We start from the raw sequence: 13,714 nt of genomic DNA, 5'->3' as shown, positions 1-13,714 counted from the left end.
TAATGGACAATAATGTTGCTGAAGAAATAAGTAGGAATGTGGCAGAATGGGCCCTTTTTCGCTTAGCTGGACATGCCTGCCATAGCCTTAGAGTAGATCTCTAGAAGGGCTAATAGAGATTCCAGAAGTAAACCTAATCCTTAGCGGAACCCTAAACCTCATTTTACATAGCAATATTGAGACATTTTTTTGTTTTAACCAAAGATCCTTATGAAAAATAAAAGTGAATGATCTAATTTTGATGATCTTTCTCCTGGGACTAACTTCTGGCCAGCTTCAAGGTGGCCATCAGTAGAAAAAGAAAAGAATGATCTAGGTAACCTATTTGCTATACAATTAGCTTTGAATATTCCACAGTGATTGGAATTAGGTCATCCCACAGTGTGAAGAAACAGTCATGATTTAAAGAACCAGGAATGTGTATATAAAGATGATAGCTCAAAGACTGCTGTACATGGAATTGCTCTGGAAGCGGGCCTCTTATCTGTATTTTTCCTCTGCACGTTTTCTGACTGACAGGAAGTTACAGTGAAGGAACAGTTGACGGGAAAGGGGAAGTTGAGTAGGAGGAGCATTAGCTCTCCCAACGTGAACAGAGTGAGTACGCGGACTCCCTGGACTCCCCGTTCTGTGCTCTGCCTGCGCTCTCTCTCCTTGGATAACTCTTCTCTGTCCTTTAACTCTCATCTCGATATCATTTCCTTCTCCAAACTGGCTAGGTGCCCCTGTTCTCTACCCTGTAGCATCTGTGCACCCCTCTGTCCCTGTCCTCACCAGTATGATAGGGAAAGTGTCCATTTAAGTTTGTCTCTAGACTAGTTTCTCGCTATTTTTTGTCTGAGCAGTGCCTAGCACAGTGACTGGGTGTTCAGTGAGTGTTTGTTGAACTAAAGCAAAACTAACTGAGTGCCTTGGGCAAACCATTTGAATTTTCTGGGCCTAACTTAATTACTTTTAAATTGAGAAGGCTGGACTCAGTTTACAAACTCAATTGCTTAAGGGCCATCCAGGATAGTATAAATGAGTAAAATAAGTTAGGTGTGTTTCATAACAGTGTCTTCAGTTTGTTGTTGTTTTTGAAAACGTAGGTATAATTTATGTGCATATTAAGCATGCAAATAATTCTTCACAAAGAAATATGACTGTGGCCCTGTGATTTATCTCTCCTTTCCTTACTTTTGACAAAGATGTGGATATGAGAAATATTGCCTTTGTCTAACTTTACACCAAGAAAACCACAGTGCAACCATTGTAATGAAGAGCAGCTGACCCTTAGCCTTAGTGTTTGAGAGACGATAGTGAGAGGTAGGGAGAGTATCAAACGGGAGGACACACATGGCCCCTGAGTGACTGATGATATCACTAATGATCTCAGACTGAAAGATTGGAAACATTCTCAGACATTAAGAAATATCACTTTGTTTCTTTCTTTTTTTTTTTTTTTAAGATTTTATTTATTTATTTGTCAGAGAGCACAAGCAGGGGGAGTGGCAGAGGGAGAGGGAGAAGCAGGCTCTCCTTGAGTAGGGAGCCTGATGTGGGGCTCAGTCTTAGGACCCTGGGGTCATGACCTGAGCCCTGAGCTGAAGGCAGATGCTTAACCAACTGAGCCACCCAGGTGTCCCAAGAAAAATCACTTTATTTCAACTTAAAATCTCATTTCTTCAGAAAACAATACATTCAAATGAAGAGGTATTTGCAGAGATTTGGTATTTAGAATCCTATGGTTTAGGAACGCCTTGGTGGCTCAGTTGATTAAGCGTCTGCCTTCGGCTCAAGTCATGATCCCAGGGTCCTGGGATCGAGCCCCACATCAGGCTCCTTGCTCAGCGGGGAGCCTGCTTCTCCCTCTCTCTCTACCTGCTGCTCCCCCTGCTTGTGCGTGTGCATGTGCATGCTCTCTCTCGCTCTAAAAAGTAAATAAATAAAACCTTTTTTTAAAAAAAAGAATCATGTTGTTTAAGATAAATAGTTTGTGTCTGTACATCTGCTATGAATACCCAGAGAAGGAAGTTGTAACGTCAGGACATGGTAAAATAATTAGTAACCTTGTATTCTTTAAACAGAAGGGTACAAACAGGTGAAGTATCCCTTACGCAACCCAGTTGTTGCCTCAGTGTAAACTGGGTATCTGATCTTGTATAAACCTCCCACCTTAAAGTTCAGTTCAGTTTAAAAAAAAATTGTGAGGCACATCTGGGTGGCTCAGTTGTTTAAGTGGCCAACTCTTGACTTTGGCTCAGGTCATGAACTCAGGGTCCTGGGATCGAGCCCCGCATATTCTCCGCGCTCAGTGGGAGGTTTGCTTGAGGATTCTCTTTCTTTCCCTCTGCCCCTCCAACTGGCTCACTCTCTCTCTCTCTCTCTCTCTCTCAAAATAAAGAACTTGTTTAAAAAAATTGTGCCTAATAATGTCTCAAAGTATATGCTAGCCTAATTTACAAATGTCTTGACAACGTCTCTGCTACCATCTGACTTTAACATTTTGTTGATTTGGTTTTCAAATTCTTGTATTTCTAAGACCATAGATTTCTGTACTTTCACACCTAAAGCACTAATCCCCTCTTTATTTCTTCTTCAGTTGTCTGGCAGCCGGCAAGATCTTATCCCATCCTACAGTCTAGGCAGCAATAAGGTAAGTGTTCATAACTATTTTTCTGTCAGTCTTAGACCAATTTCCCATTCAGCTTTCCTCTTCTCAAATATCACATGCTCGTTTTGCATGCCAGAATTTCTCCAACTCTTCTATGCTATGGGAACTTTATTGGAAAGTGTTTACAGTTCATTTCTTTTTACCTGCCCATTAAGTTAAGGTTTATTAGACCTTATTACTCTACTTTTTAAGGGTTAAAAACCAATTGTGTTACTTGAGTTCAAATTTCTATGTAAAATATTCTTCCTGTTTGCGTCAAAAAAGGAAATTTAAATCAGATTTTTAGTAGTAGAATATTGATATAATGATTGCAAATGTGTGAGGAATAGGAGGATTTTATCTGAAAATATTATTTGCTAGAAGAAATTAAAATAAGGGAACAGAACTTTGTTAGCTGGGATTTATTGATAATGTAGTGTTCCCCAATTTAGCAGAGGTTTAAGCCCAGAGAATCCTTTATCATTTACTTGAGAGGATCATACTCAAAATTGTTGTAACTGGATATCCTATATCACAGTTTTGTGCCTGATGTATTTTGAGGGACCTGGTTAGATATTGGTACTGCTAACTGTAGGCAACATGCTCTGTATTGATATCTTAACTCTTGAGGAGGGTAAAAGTGAACGTGTCTTATAAAATGGCCTGATATCAGGGATTTGTTTCAGAATAATCACGGGGGAGGGTGGGAGTATAGATAAAAGAAGATTGGCTATTTAACGGTGATGGTTATAGCCGCATGGCATTTGTTACACTACCCTTTCTACTATTGTTAGTTATTCTACTCTCTGTTTTTGTATGTTTGAAATTTTCCTTGCAAAAACTTAAGGAAAAAGAATAATTAGTTGATGAATAATTAGATTTATTCGTAAGATCTAGGTAACTAGGAGTTTACCTGAAATACATAAAAATGTATGTGTGTGTGTATATATATATATTTATATATATATATATATTCCATTATTTCAGGCAAACTCCTAGTAACCTAGATCTTAAAAAATGAGCCATATGTATATATATCAATGTCTATAGACATGAATTGCTCTCCAACTCATTAATTTACTGATCACCTACCACATCTCTGAAAGTGTGCTAAGCACTTCTTTATACGGATCCAGTGATAGGTTTGACCAGTTCTTGGTGAACATAGCACAGGTTGCGATTACCAGAACAAAGCTGAGTTTTTGGGAAATTGATTGTGTCATTATTTTTAAATGTAAATAAAGGAAATATTTTAAGGAAAATATATAAGGAAAAAACAGGACTTTTTGTGTTTGTTTGGAATTACATCTAATCCCAATTCTCAACTATATTATAAATTCCTTGAAAGAGCCCAAACTTTCTATCTACCCCCAATCTCCTTATGTTTAAATAGAGAAAATAATAGTATCACTTGAAAGAAAATTACTGTGCTTTGTCTACACCAAATAAGTGGAATAAAGGAACATAGGTGCTGTACTAGAAGTATGAGAGTGAGAGACCAAAGGAGGGAGTGGGCACTTTTAAAGGCATTACTCACAGATCAGGAGAGGCTGCAGAGAGGTGTTAATCCCCCAAAGCTGAAAGATGATGAGGTCACCCCAGGCAGGGAAGGAGTGAAAGTAACAGTGTGAGCAAGAGCATGGAGGGATGAACAAGCTTACTCTGTTGATGACACTGCATGCAGTGTGACTAAAGGAGAGGGGTCTGCGGGGTAAACCCCAGAGAAAAGGGGCCTGACTGTCGACGTTCTAACATTATATACCAAGAATTCCCCAATGTATTCCCCATGTATTCACTTGTATACATGTGAAATGACATATATACAAGAGTGTCTCCTGAAACATTGTTTGTAATGGCAGAAGATTGGAAACAAACTAAATGTCCATTGGTTTGGTCTGGTTAAATATACTTAATCTGGGCACATGCCATACCCTCCCCCCCCCTCCATACACACAAATAAATAAATGGGATGCTATACAGCTCTAAAAATGATTAGGAACCCTTCCAGGTACCAATATGGGGAAATTATCAGGATATACTTAATGATTAAAAATGACGTGCAGAGTGGCTCGGTCGGTTGAGCATCTGACACTTGGTTTTGGCTTAGGTCCTGATCTTATGGGTCATGGGACTGAGCCCTGAGTTGGGCTCCCCACTCAGCAGGGAGTCTCTTTGAAGATTCTCTCCCTCTGCCCCTCCCCTGCCCCTCTCTAAAAAAAAATAAATAAACCTTAAAAAAAAAATGAAGTGCAGAGGGGCACTGGGGTGGGTTCAGTCAATTAAGTATCTGACTCTTGGGGCGCCTGGGTGGCTCAGTCATTAAGCATCTGCCTTTGGCTTAGGGCGTAATCCCAGACTCCTGGGATCGAGCCCTACATCAGGCTTCTCCTCTGGGAGCCTGCTTCTTCCTCTCCCACTCCCCCTGCTTGTGTTCCCTCTCTCACTGGCTGTCTCTCTCTCTGTCAAATAAATAAATAAAATAAAATCTTTTAAAAAGGAAAAAAACTATTAAAAAAAAAATAAGTATCTGACTCTTGTTCTCAGCTCAGGTCTTGATATCAGGGTCGTGGGTTCAAGCCCTGTGTTGGGCTCCACACTGGGCATGGAGCCTACCTAAAAAATAAGTAAGTAAATAAGTAAATAAATAAATAAATAAAATGAAATACAGAATTGTATGCTGCCATTTATATTACAAAAGGAGGGGAACAGGAGAGATGTGTGTGTGTGACTGTTTATAGAGTTGCGTACATATACATAAGAAACCCTAGAAGGATATATAAGAAGCTAATACAGTTACTTATCTGCTTGGGGAGAGGGTGGAAATATGTGGGGAACTAAACAGGTAGGAGTAGAGGTAGATTTCTTACTTTGCCTTCTTATATTATTTGGTTTTTGGATCATATGAACAAATTACCCATTTTTTTAAGATTAGAATTGAAAACATATATATCTATGAAGATCTCAATAGCAGCAGGAAAAAACATTTGTCAAAATTTAACACCTTTTCAAAAAATATATTAGGATTGAAAAATTTTATTCCCTACTCTTTTAAGTAGCTAGAAGTTTTTGTTTCCTTGTGTGAGTTGTTTGAGAAGGTCTCCAGTTGCTCTATCTGTAATAATTTGTATACAAAATCCTAAAGGAAATTGTTTTGAAAAGTCTCAAAGTCTCTTTTTTTTTTTCTTCTTTGGGGGACTTCCTGCATTCTTCAGTTTTCAGAGCTCCAGGGACAGGTAATTAATCCATTAGGTTTTCCTAATGAGTGGGATATAAGTACTATCCTACTACCTAAAACTTGTGTTATGCATGTTTTTATCTTGAGAATAAGAATGAATTTTTAAATGTAGTTTTTATAAGGTGACTAAATTTGGCACTGTACTAATTTTTTGGCTCTTACTCTTTTGTAAAAATAACTTTGGTGGTCAATATATAGGATTCCTTTCACATGATTCTTTTTCTAAGACTATAAAAATATCTGTCAAAGGAGTCCAGGAACTAAGGCATCTTAGTGAATTTAGAAGGCTCTGGAATGTAAGGAGTTGGAGTTAATTCATATTAAGTAGATAATACAAATAAATATTTGGGAACTTGTAAGATGTCCTTTTCTCAAGCTTGGGACAGGGAAAGAAGAGTAAAATGGCAGAAGTGCTTTGGGCATTCCTTTGACATCACAGAGCTTTTCTCAGCAGCACCATCTTGGTTTCTTTGCCTGAAATATTTAATGCATAAGAGAGTCAGAAATATAATTTTAACCTGGAGTTGATGATGCTTAAAATGCTAGAAAAATGTGTTTGAAAATAATCGAGTATTAGTTACATCTACCTTGCAAACTTGTGTGGGTCTATTTCTAGGTTCTGTGTCCATTAATGTATGTGTGTATCCCTCTGGCCTTGGTTATGAAAGCAGAGCAGAATTATAGGCCACAGAATTTGATGTGCTGTCTTCCCCTGTGTAAGATGGGAACATTCAGGTTCGTTGAAACAATGTTCAGAAGCCAGGAGAGGCCACAGAAGAGGTTCACGTCTCCCTTTCTCTCCTAATTTTCAATTGCTATCATGGCAAAGATTAGTCATTTAGGACAAAGGGACACTAAAAGCTGTGGGAGGGAGGCAGGGATGGAGAGTTTGATAGGATTAGGGCTTTTGAGGAGGTGGTGAACTACTGAAAACAGTCTCCTCGTTTGGCTTATGACATTTGGAATTTGCCCAGCCACATTTTACACACCGTTATTACTGATGCTCACTACATATTAGAATTGGAATTGCTTTACTGAGCTCCACCAAGATTGAATTGATGGACCAATTAATCTTAAAAAGATAAATTGAATTTGATGAACTACTCCCAACTTTTAAATTCACCTTAGGGCCTAAAAGAAATCATTCTTTTTTTTCCCCTCAAGTTTTTATTTAAATTAGTTAACATACAATGTAATAGTAGTTTCAGGTGTGCCATACAGTAATTCATCACTTACATACAACACCCAGTGCTCATCACAACCAGTGCCCTCCTCCATCCCCATCACCCTTTTAGCCCATCCCCCTGCCACCTCCCCTCTAGCAACCCTCAGTTTGTTTTCTATAGTTATAGTTGTTTTATGGTTTGCCTCTCTCTCTTTTTTTCCCCGTGTTCATCTGTTTTGTCTCTTAAATTCCACATATGAGTGAAATCATATGGTACTTGTCTTCCTCTGATTTATTTCACTTAGCATAATACTCCCTAGCTCCATCTGTGTTGTTGCACCTGGCAAGATTTCATTCTTTTTGATGGCCGAGTAATATTCCTCTGTGTGTGTGTGGGCGCACGTGCTTATCTTCTTTATCCATTCATCAGTCAATGGACATTTGGGCTCTTTCCATAATTTGGCTATTGTTGATAATGCTGCTATAAACATTGGGGTACATGTATCCCTTCGAATCAGTATTTAAAAAGGTCATTCTTGATAGTCTTTTCAATTAAAAATATATCCCTAATAAGTTGTTGGGACTACACCAAAATAAAAAGTGTTTGCACAGTGAAGCAAACCATCAAAAAAAACAAAAAGCCTACCAAACAGGTGAAGATATTCTTTTTAAGATTTTATTTATTTATTTTAGAGATAGAGAATGCCAAGATAGAGAACGTAAGGGAAGGGCCAGAGGGAAAGGAGAGAGAGAATCTTAAGCAGACTCCACACTGAGCACAGAGTCCGAGAATGGGCTCGATCTCATGACCCTGAGATCATGACCTGAGCTGAAACCAAGAGTTGGATGCTTAACCAACTGAACTACCCAGGTGCCCCCAAGTGGGAGAAGATATTTGCAAATCAAATATCCAGTAAGGTGTGAATACCCAAAATATATAAAGAACTTATACAACTCAACACCAAAAAATAAAAAAAAATCTGATTAAAAACAGGGAGAGAACCTGAATGGACATTTTCCCAAAGAAGATAGACACATGAAAAGATGCTCAACATCACTCATCATCAGGGGAATGCAAATCAAAACCACAGTGAGATAGCACTTCATACCTGTCAGAATGGCTAGAATCAAAACGATAAGAAATAGCAAGTGTTGTTGAGGATGTGAAGAAAAGGGAACCCTCATGCAGTGTTGTGGGAATGGAAGTTGGTGTGGCCACTGTGGAAAACAATATGGAGGTTCCTCAGAAACTTAAAAACAGAATTACCAAATGATCCAATAATTCCACTACTAGGTATTTGCCCAAAGAAAACAAAAACATTAATTCAAAAATATATATGCACCCCTAGGTTTATTGCATTATTTACAATAGCCAGATATGGAAGCAACCCAAGTGGCATCAATAGATGAATGGATAAAGAAGAGGTGGGGTGTGTGCATAACACACACATACACACAGTCGTGTACATATGATGGAATATTACTCAGCTATAAAAAATAATGAAATCTTGCCATTGCAACAACATGGATAGACCTAGAGGTTATAAAGCTAAGTGAACTAAGTCAGAGAAAGGCAGATACCATATGATTTTACTCATACGTGGAATTTAAGAAACAAAGAAAAAGAGACAAAAAAAAACCCAGACTCTTAAATACAGAGAACAAGCTGGTGGTTGCCAGAGGGGAGGTGGTTGGGACATGGGTGAAATAGATTAAGAGGATTAAGAGTGTACTTATCTTGATGAGCCCTGAGTAATGAAAAAAAGAATACACACACACACACACACACACACACACACACACACACATATATAATTGCAGTGATGTTGCTGTTTATTGTTAGTGGATATTTCATCATTATTATAAGGCAAGTTTTTAATAGATATAATGAAAACTTAGCAAGCTTTTTTTTTCTTCCCTTTTTTTTTAATGTTTTTTTATTACATTATGTTAGTCACCATACAGTACATCCCTGGTTTCTGATGCAAGGTTTGATGATTCATTAGTTGCATATAACACCCAGTGCACCATGCAATATGTGCCCTCCTTACTACCCATCACCAGCCTATCCCATTCCCCCACCCCCCTCCCCTCTGAAGCCCTCAGTTTGTTTCTCAGAGTCCATAGTCTCCCATGCTTCACTCCCCCTTCTGATTACCCCCCTTTCTTTATCCCTTCCTTCCCCTACCGACCTTCCTAGTTCTTATGTTCCATAGATGAGAGAAATCATATGATAATTGTCTTTCTCTGCTTGACTTATTTCACTTAGCATTATCTCCTCTAGTGCCATATGTTGCAGCAAATGTTGAGAACTCGTTCTTTCTGATAGCTGAGTAATATTCCATTGTATATATGGACCACATTAGCAAGCTTTTTATGACCAGTCTACCAAGATGGATTTAGCAACAGAACTAATTTCAGCAGATTGTTTGCTTATCCATCTAAAAATCGGCTGTGCATTCAGACCTTTTGCAATGCAAAGAACACTGTCAACTTAAAAATATTGTTATTTCTAAAGCCATTTTAGAGGAAATTATGCTTTTTAATAAGTTAGTAAGATATTGTGTTTATGATCTTCTGATTGGGGTTTTTGATGCAGTTAAAAGTATCCAAAAGCTTAAGTGAATATCTGATTTTTGTGTGTTTTGGCTGCATCACCTTCCTGAAAACTGCAGTTATTTAGTGTGGCACAGGTAAAGGCTGAAGCCAGATATGAGTCACTTCTTCTTTGGTTGCATTAGAAGCCACCCTTGGACCTGGAGTGTTGCCGGCACTTCTCTTTCTTTACCTCTTTGTCACTTTCCTGGTCAAAAGCAGACCTGGTTTTTTTTGTTGTTGTTGTTGTTGTTGTTGTTTTAACTTTCATTTTTTTTTTTTTTAATTTGGAAAACCCAAAGAATTTGTGTCTGGGAAGACCAGTAACAGGAGAGCTGTAGGTGCCCAAGGAAGACCAAAGCATGTTCTCAAGTCAGCTGAGAGCCTCCCCACTTTTCCCTGTTCCATTTTGTCTTTACGTATGATGCCAGCTACAAATAATTGCTATCTCAAATAGGGTTTTATTTCTTGGAATTCAGCCTGCTAGCACAAATAACCCCTAATAAGTATGGAGCTAGTTAAAGGCTCTAAAACAAAGCCAGAGTTTCCTCTCTTGTGTCTCCTCATCTTGGCTGATTCTGAAGTTTGGTAGACATGCAGAATGTTAGAAACAAATCACAGATCTGTCTTTTCAGATTCCACGCATATATGTATTTATAGCATACTCTTTTCACTTTGAGAACTGAGCTCATAAGAGAGCAGAAAGGTCCAGTGTTTGGCCATGTCCTTTTTATTCATTGTCCGGAGTTCATCTCCCTCTAAAGTACCCTTAACTGGGCTGCTTTCTTTTTTTTCCCCTCCAACATTTCAATAAAGGGAAAATAACTCTGGAACAGCCAAGGATGTAAAATTTATTGGACACTAATTGCCTTGTCCCCGAGGGGCAGTGTGTGTAGTTAGACACTGAACCATAGGTTTCATTTCTGGCAAGAGAATGGACAGGCACTACAGGAGAAAAAGAATAAGTGAATGATTTCAGTGAAATGTTTCCCCAGAGATCTGTGGGTGTCAGATGGAAGAGGAGGGAGCGTTGTACCAGTTTATCACCCAAATTTGTTTTTCCCTCTGAAGCAGAGTCTGTTCTTTCCCAGATCAATTTGAGACACTCTGTGTCCCTGTCTTTGGTTGGCGAGACATGGGACAGTTAGCATGAGAAATTCCTCAAGGTTAAGATGACGGCTAAGGTAGTGTGGATGGAGTGAAATGTGTTTCCATTTTTCATCATCTGCCAGGGCTAGTGGTCGGGCTAAGGCGGCACGTGTATACTGTGTGCGGCCTTTCAAATGTTCTCGCTTGAGCGATTTGAATCTATGAGACAGTAAAAGTTATTGCTTCCATTCTGGTTTGTTAGTAACATTGTGTGTGGGAGTGCCAGCTGGGAAGTATTACCTGGGAAGCTAGTGGAGCCCCGAGTGTGCCTTGGGGAAGAGATGACACCTACATTATTTGTCACCGGACCATATACACCGAATGGCTGTGGTGCTGACTCCAGATCAGCTACTTAGTTTCCCTAAGGAACAGAGCGCCACTGGCGTCAGCTGCCAAACAAGAAAGAAAAATCGAAAATACAAAAATAAATGTATTCTCAAGGTAAGTAAGTTGTCTTCAAAACAACCTTGCATGAGCTTAACACTGTAAACAAAGCAGGAGGCTTTTCTTCCTCTGAGAAGCTCCAAAGAGTACTGACCTTAGTGTTCAGCTCCCTGATTGTGATGTCCCAGGGAACACAAAGCTGCAGCTTCCCAGACAATTAAATTTAAATGCAAAAGACATTAACGAAACATTAAAGTATGTAAATCAGTGTGTGATTCATAGGAACACAAATGCTTCTACAGTGAAGTATTTCAGAGTTCACGGTTTCCCTAATCATCTCTTCATGTCTGTTTTGTTTCCTGGCTTCCTAATGCTAAGACATCATACCATTTTTTTTTTTTTAATATCAAGTGCTGAGAGCGTTCCTAGGGAAAAGTGGCGTTCTCGGAGGTAAACAGGATCCAGATCACTTAAGGTTTATTGATTTTATGATCAGTTCTTAGGTTGCTGCTAAAAGCAGGTAAATTTCCAATACATATCTGAAATCGTAGAGGCATTCCACCTCTATCCATCTTCAGGAGCAGTGAAGAACTTGCTTTGCAGGCGATTACTAAGGAAAACTCAAACATCTTTAGGGTCACTTCTCTGTGGAATACCAGCTTAAACTAATATAAAATACTGTTATTTAACTCTGATGAAAAAGAAGTCAGAGTGATTATCAAAGGATCGAAGGGGAACTCAAAAGCTTTCAGAAGATTTGCATCTCATCTCCATTAGTGGGTTTTGTACTTGTCACGTTTGGTTGGGGTTTATTCCTTTACCAGATGGGACTGGTGTTAAGAGTGCTTTGATGATATCACCATTTTTGTGGCTCACCACCCATTCTGAATTGGTTAATTAAGCCATCACCCAACTGGCATTGTTCTTGTGTAATGCAGTGAAATTTCTTAAGCGGGAATTTACAAAGTTGGGAGTACAATAAAGCTTGTTAATACAGAGACCTCCGTTATGGGGAACTTGTGATTACTTGATTTGCGCTTAACTGGAGCTTCTCTTTCATATCTGTGGAAAATAAGAGCCTTGGTAATATACTGTTCTAGAATTTTTACTTTCATGGATGGTGTTTGAATGGATAGAAAGATACACGGTGGAGAAGGGAGAAGAGACAGCCCACAGTGTTAGGGTTGTTCCTCAGTTTCAGTTGAGAGTCTGAAGCGAGAGTATCTTGAGGCAGAAGAGCAGAAACAGCTATGAGGCAGAACGTAAGGAAGGATTTCTAAAGGAAGGTCTTCATATAACCGTATTTTGTGGGAAGCAACATGATGTATAGAAAAGAATGTTAGGACAGAGCTGAGGAGACTGTAAATTGTGAACTGGAGGGAATATCCAAATGTGAGGTATTATTAGTATTTGGGACATCAACACTAGGAAGATGAAAAGTATAAGAAGAAAGGTACTTAAACAGTCAAATCTGTCATGTCTTGTAAAGGGAATAAAGCTTTAGTAATATATGACAGGTTTTTCTTAAATATCTGTAGGTTTTTCTGTTAACTGATTCATTTGATTAAAAACTGCTGCCTTTGTCCTTAACAGGGCCGGTGGGAGAGTCAGCAGGATGTATCGCAAACTGCAGGTTCCAGAGGAATAGCTCCAGTTGCCCCATCCCTCCCTGACTGTCCCCCAAATAACCATTCTCCTGACCCAGGTAAGTTCTGTTTTCATATGTAAATCACTGTCTTGAAATTTGAGCATTTTTCAAAAATAGTTTAAATCAGGATTTCCCACCACGTAACCACTGACCTACTAGTTAATGTCATCTGATTTTTTTCCCTCTTTTGTCTTAACATGTTGAGTTACATTGATTTTTGAATGTTGAATTTATATTGCCTCTCTCTGAGAAATACCACCTGATCGTGATGCGTTATCCTTTATATGTGCTTGATTCTATTTGCTAATACTTCATAAAGGACTTTTGTGTATATGTTCTATGATGAATATCTACTTCTCTTTTCATAATAATAATTATTCTCTTGTCATAATAATGCATTTGTTAGGTTTTGGTATCATGATTATGTTGGTCTCATGAAATGATTTGGGAAATATTTCCTTATCATCTTTTTTTCTGGAAGATTTCATATATTCAGTATTGCTTCTTCCTTAAATTTTCAACAGGATTCGCCAGTGACACTATCTGGGCCTGGAATTTTCTCTTTGGGAAACTTTTAAGTTATGACTAATTTCTTTAATACAGGGTTATTTAACATTTTATGTTTCCTTATGAGTCAGTTTTCATAAGTTATGTTTTTCAGGGAATTTTCTGTTTCATCTAAATTTTAACGTTTATTTCAATAAATGTTATGATGTTCCCTATTGCCTTTTTAATGTTTGTAGAATCTGTTGTGATGTTCCTTCTTTTTATTTTTTAATTTTTTAAATATTTTTAAGAAAAAAATTTTTAAAGATTTTATTTATTTGAAAGAGAGAGAGAGAGAGAACACAAGCCAGGGAGAGAGGAGGAAGAAGGAGAAGCAGACACAGGGAGCCTGACAAGGGG

General features: G+C 38.4%; 1 protein-coding gene across 3 annotated transcripts in view; it reads left to right on the top strand.

Annotated features, from left to right (window-relative positions):
• The window catches only part of KIF13B (kinesin family member 13B), a 179,333-nt gene that overhangs the window by 130,100 nt on the left and 35,519 nt on the right, over positions 1-13,714 (top strand). For 2 of the 3 annotated variants that reach the window (XM_034661357.1, XM_034661359.1), the window contains 4 exons: positions 520-597; positions 2,582-2,635; positions 5,845-5,865; positions 12,754-12,865. In XM_034661357.1, the coding sequence (XP_034517248.1) occupies positions 520-597; positions 2,582-2,635; positions 5,845-5,865; positions 12,754-12,865 (265 nt within the window). The remainder of the gene's footprint in view (positions 1-519; positions 598-2,581; positions 2,636-5,844; positions 5,866-12,753; positions 12,866-13,714) is intronic. The other variant, XM_034661358.1, reaches the window with a different exon arrangement.

This window comes from Ailuropoda melanoleuca, chromosome 5, assembly GCF_002007445.2.
Source record: "Ailuropoda melanoleuca isolate Jingjing chromosome 5, ASM200744v2, whole genome shotgun sequence".
Lineage (NCBI taxonomy): Eukaryota > Metazoa > Chordata > Mammalia > Carnivora > Ursidae > Ailuropoda > Ailuropoda melanoleuca.
This window is presented reverse-complemented; position numbering and strand designations above follow the sequence as displayed.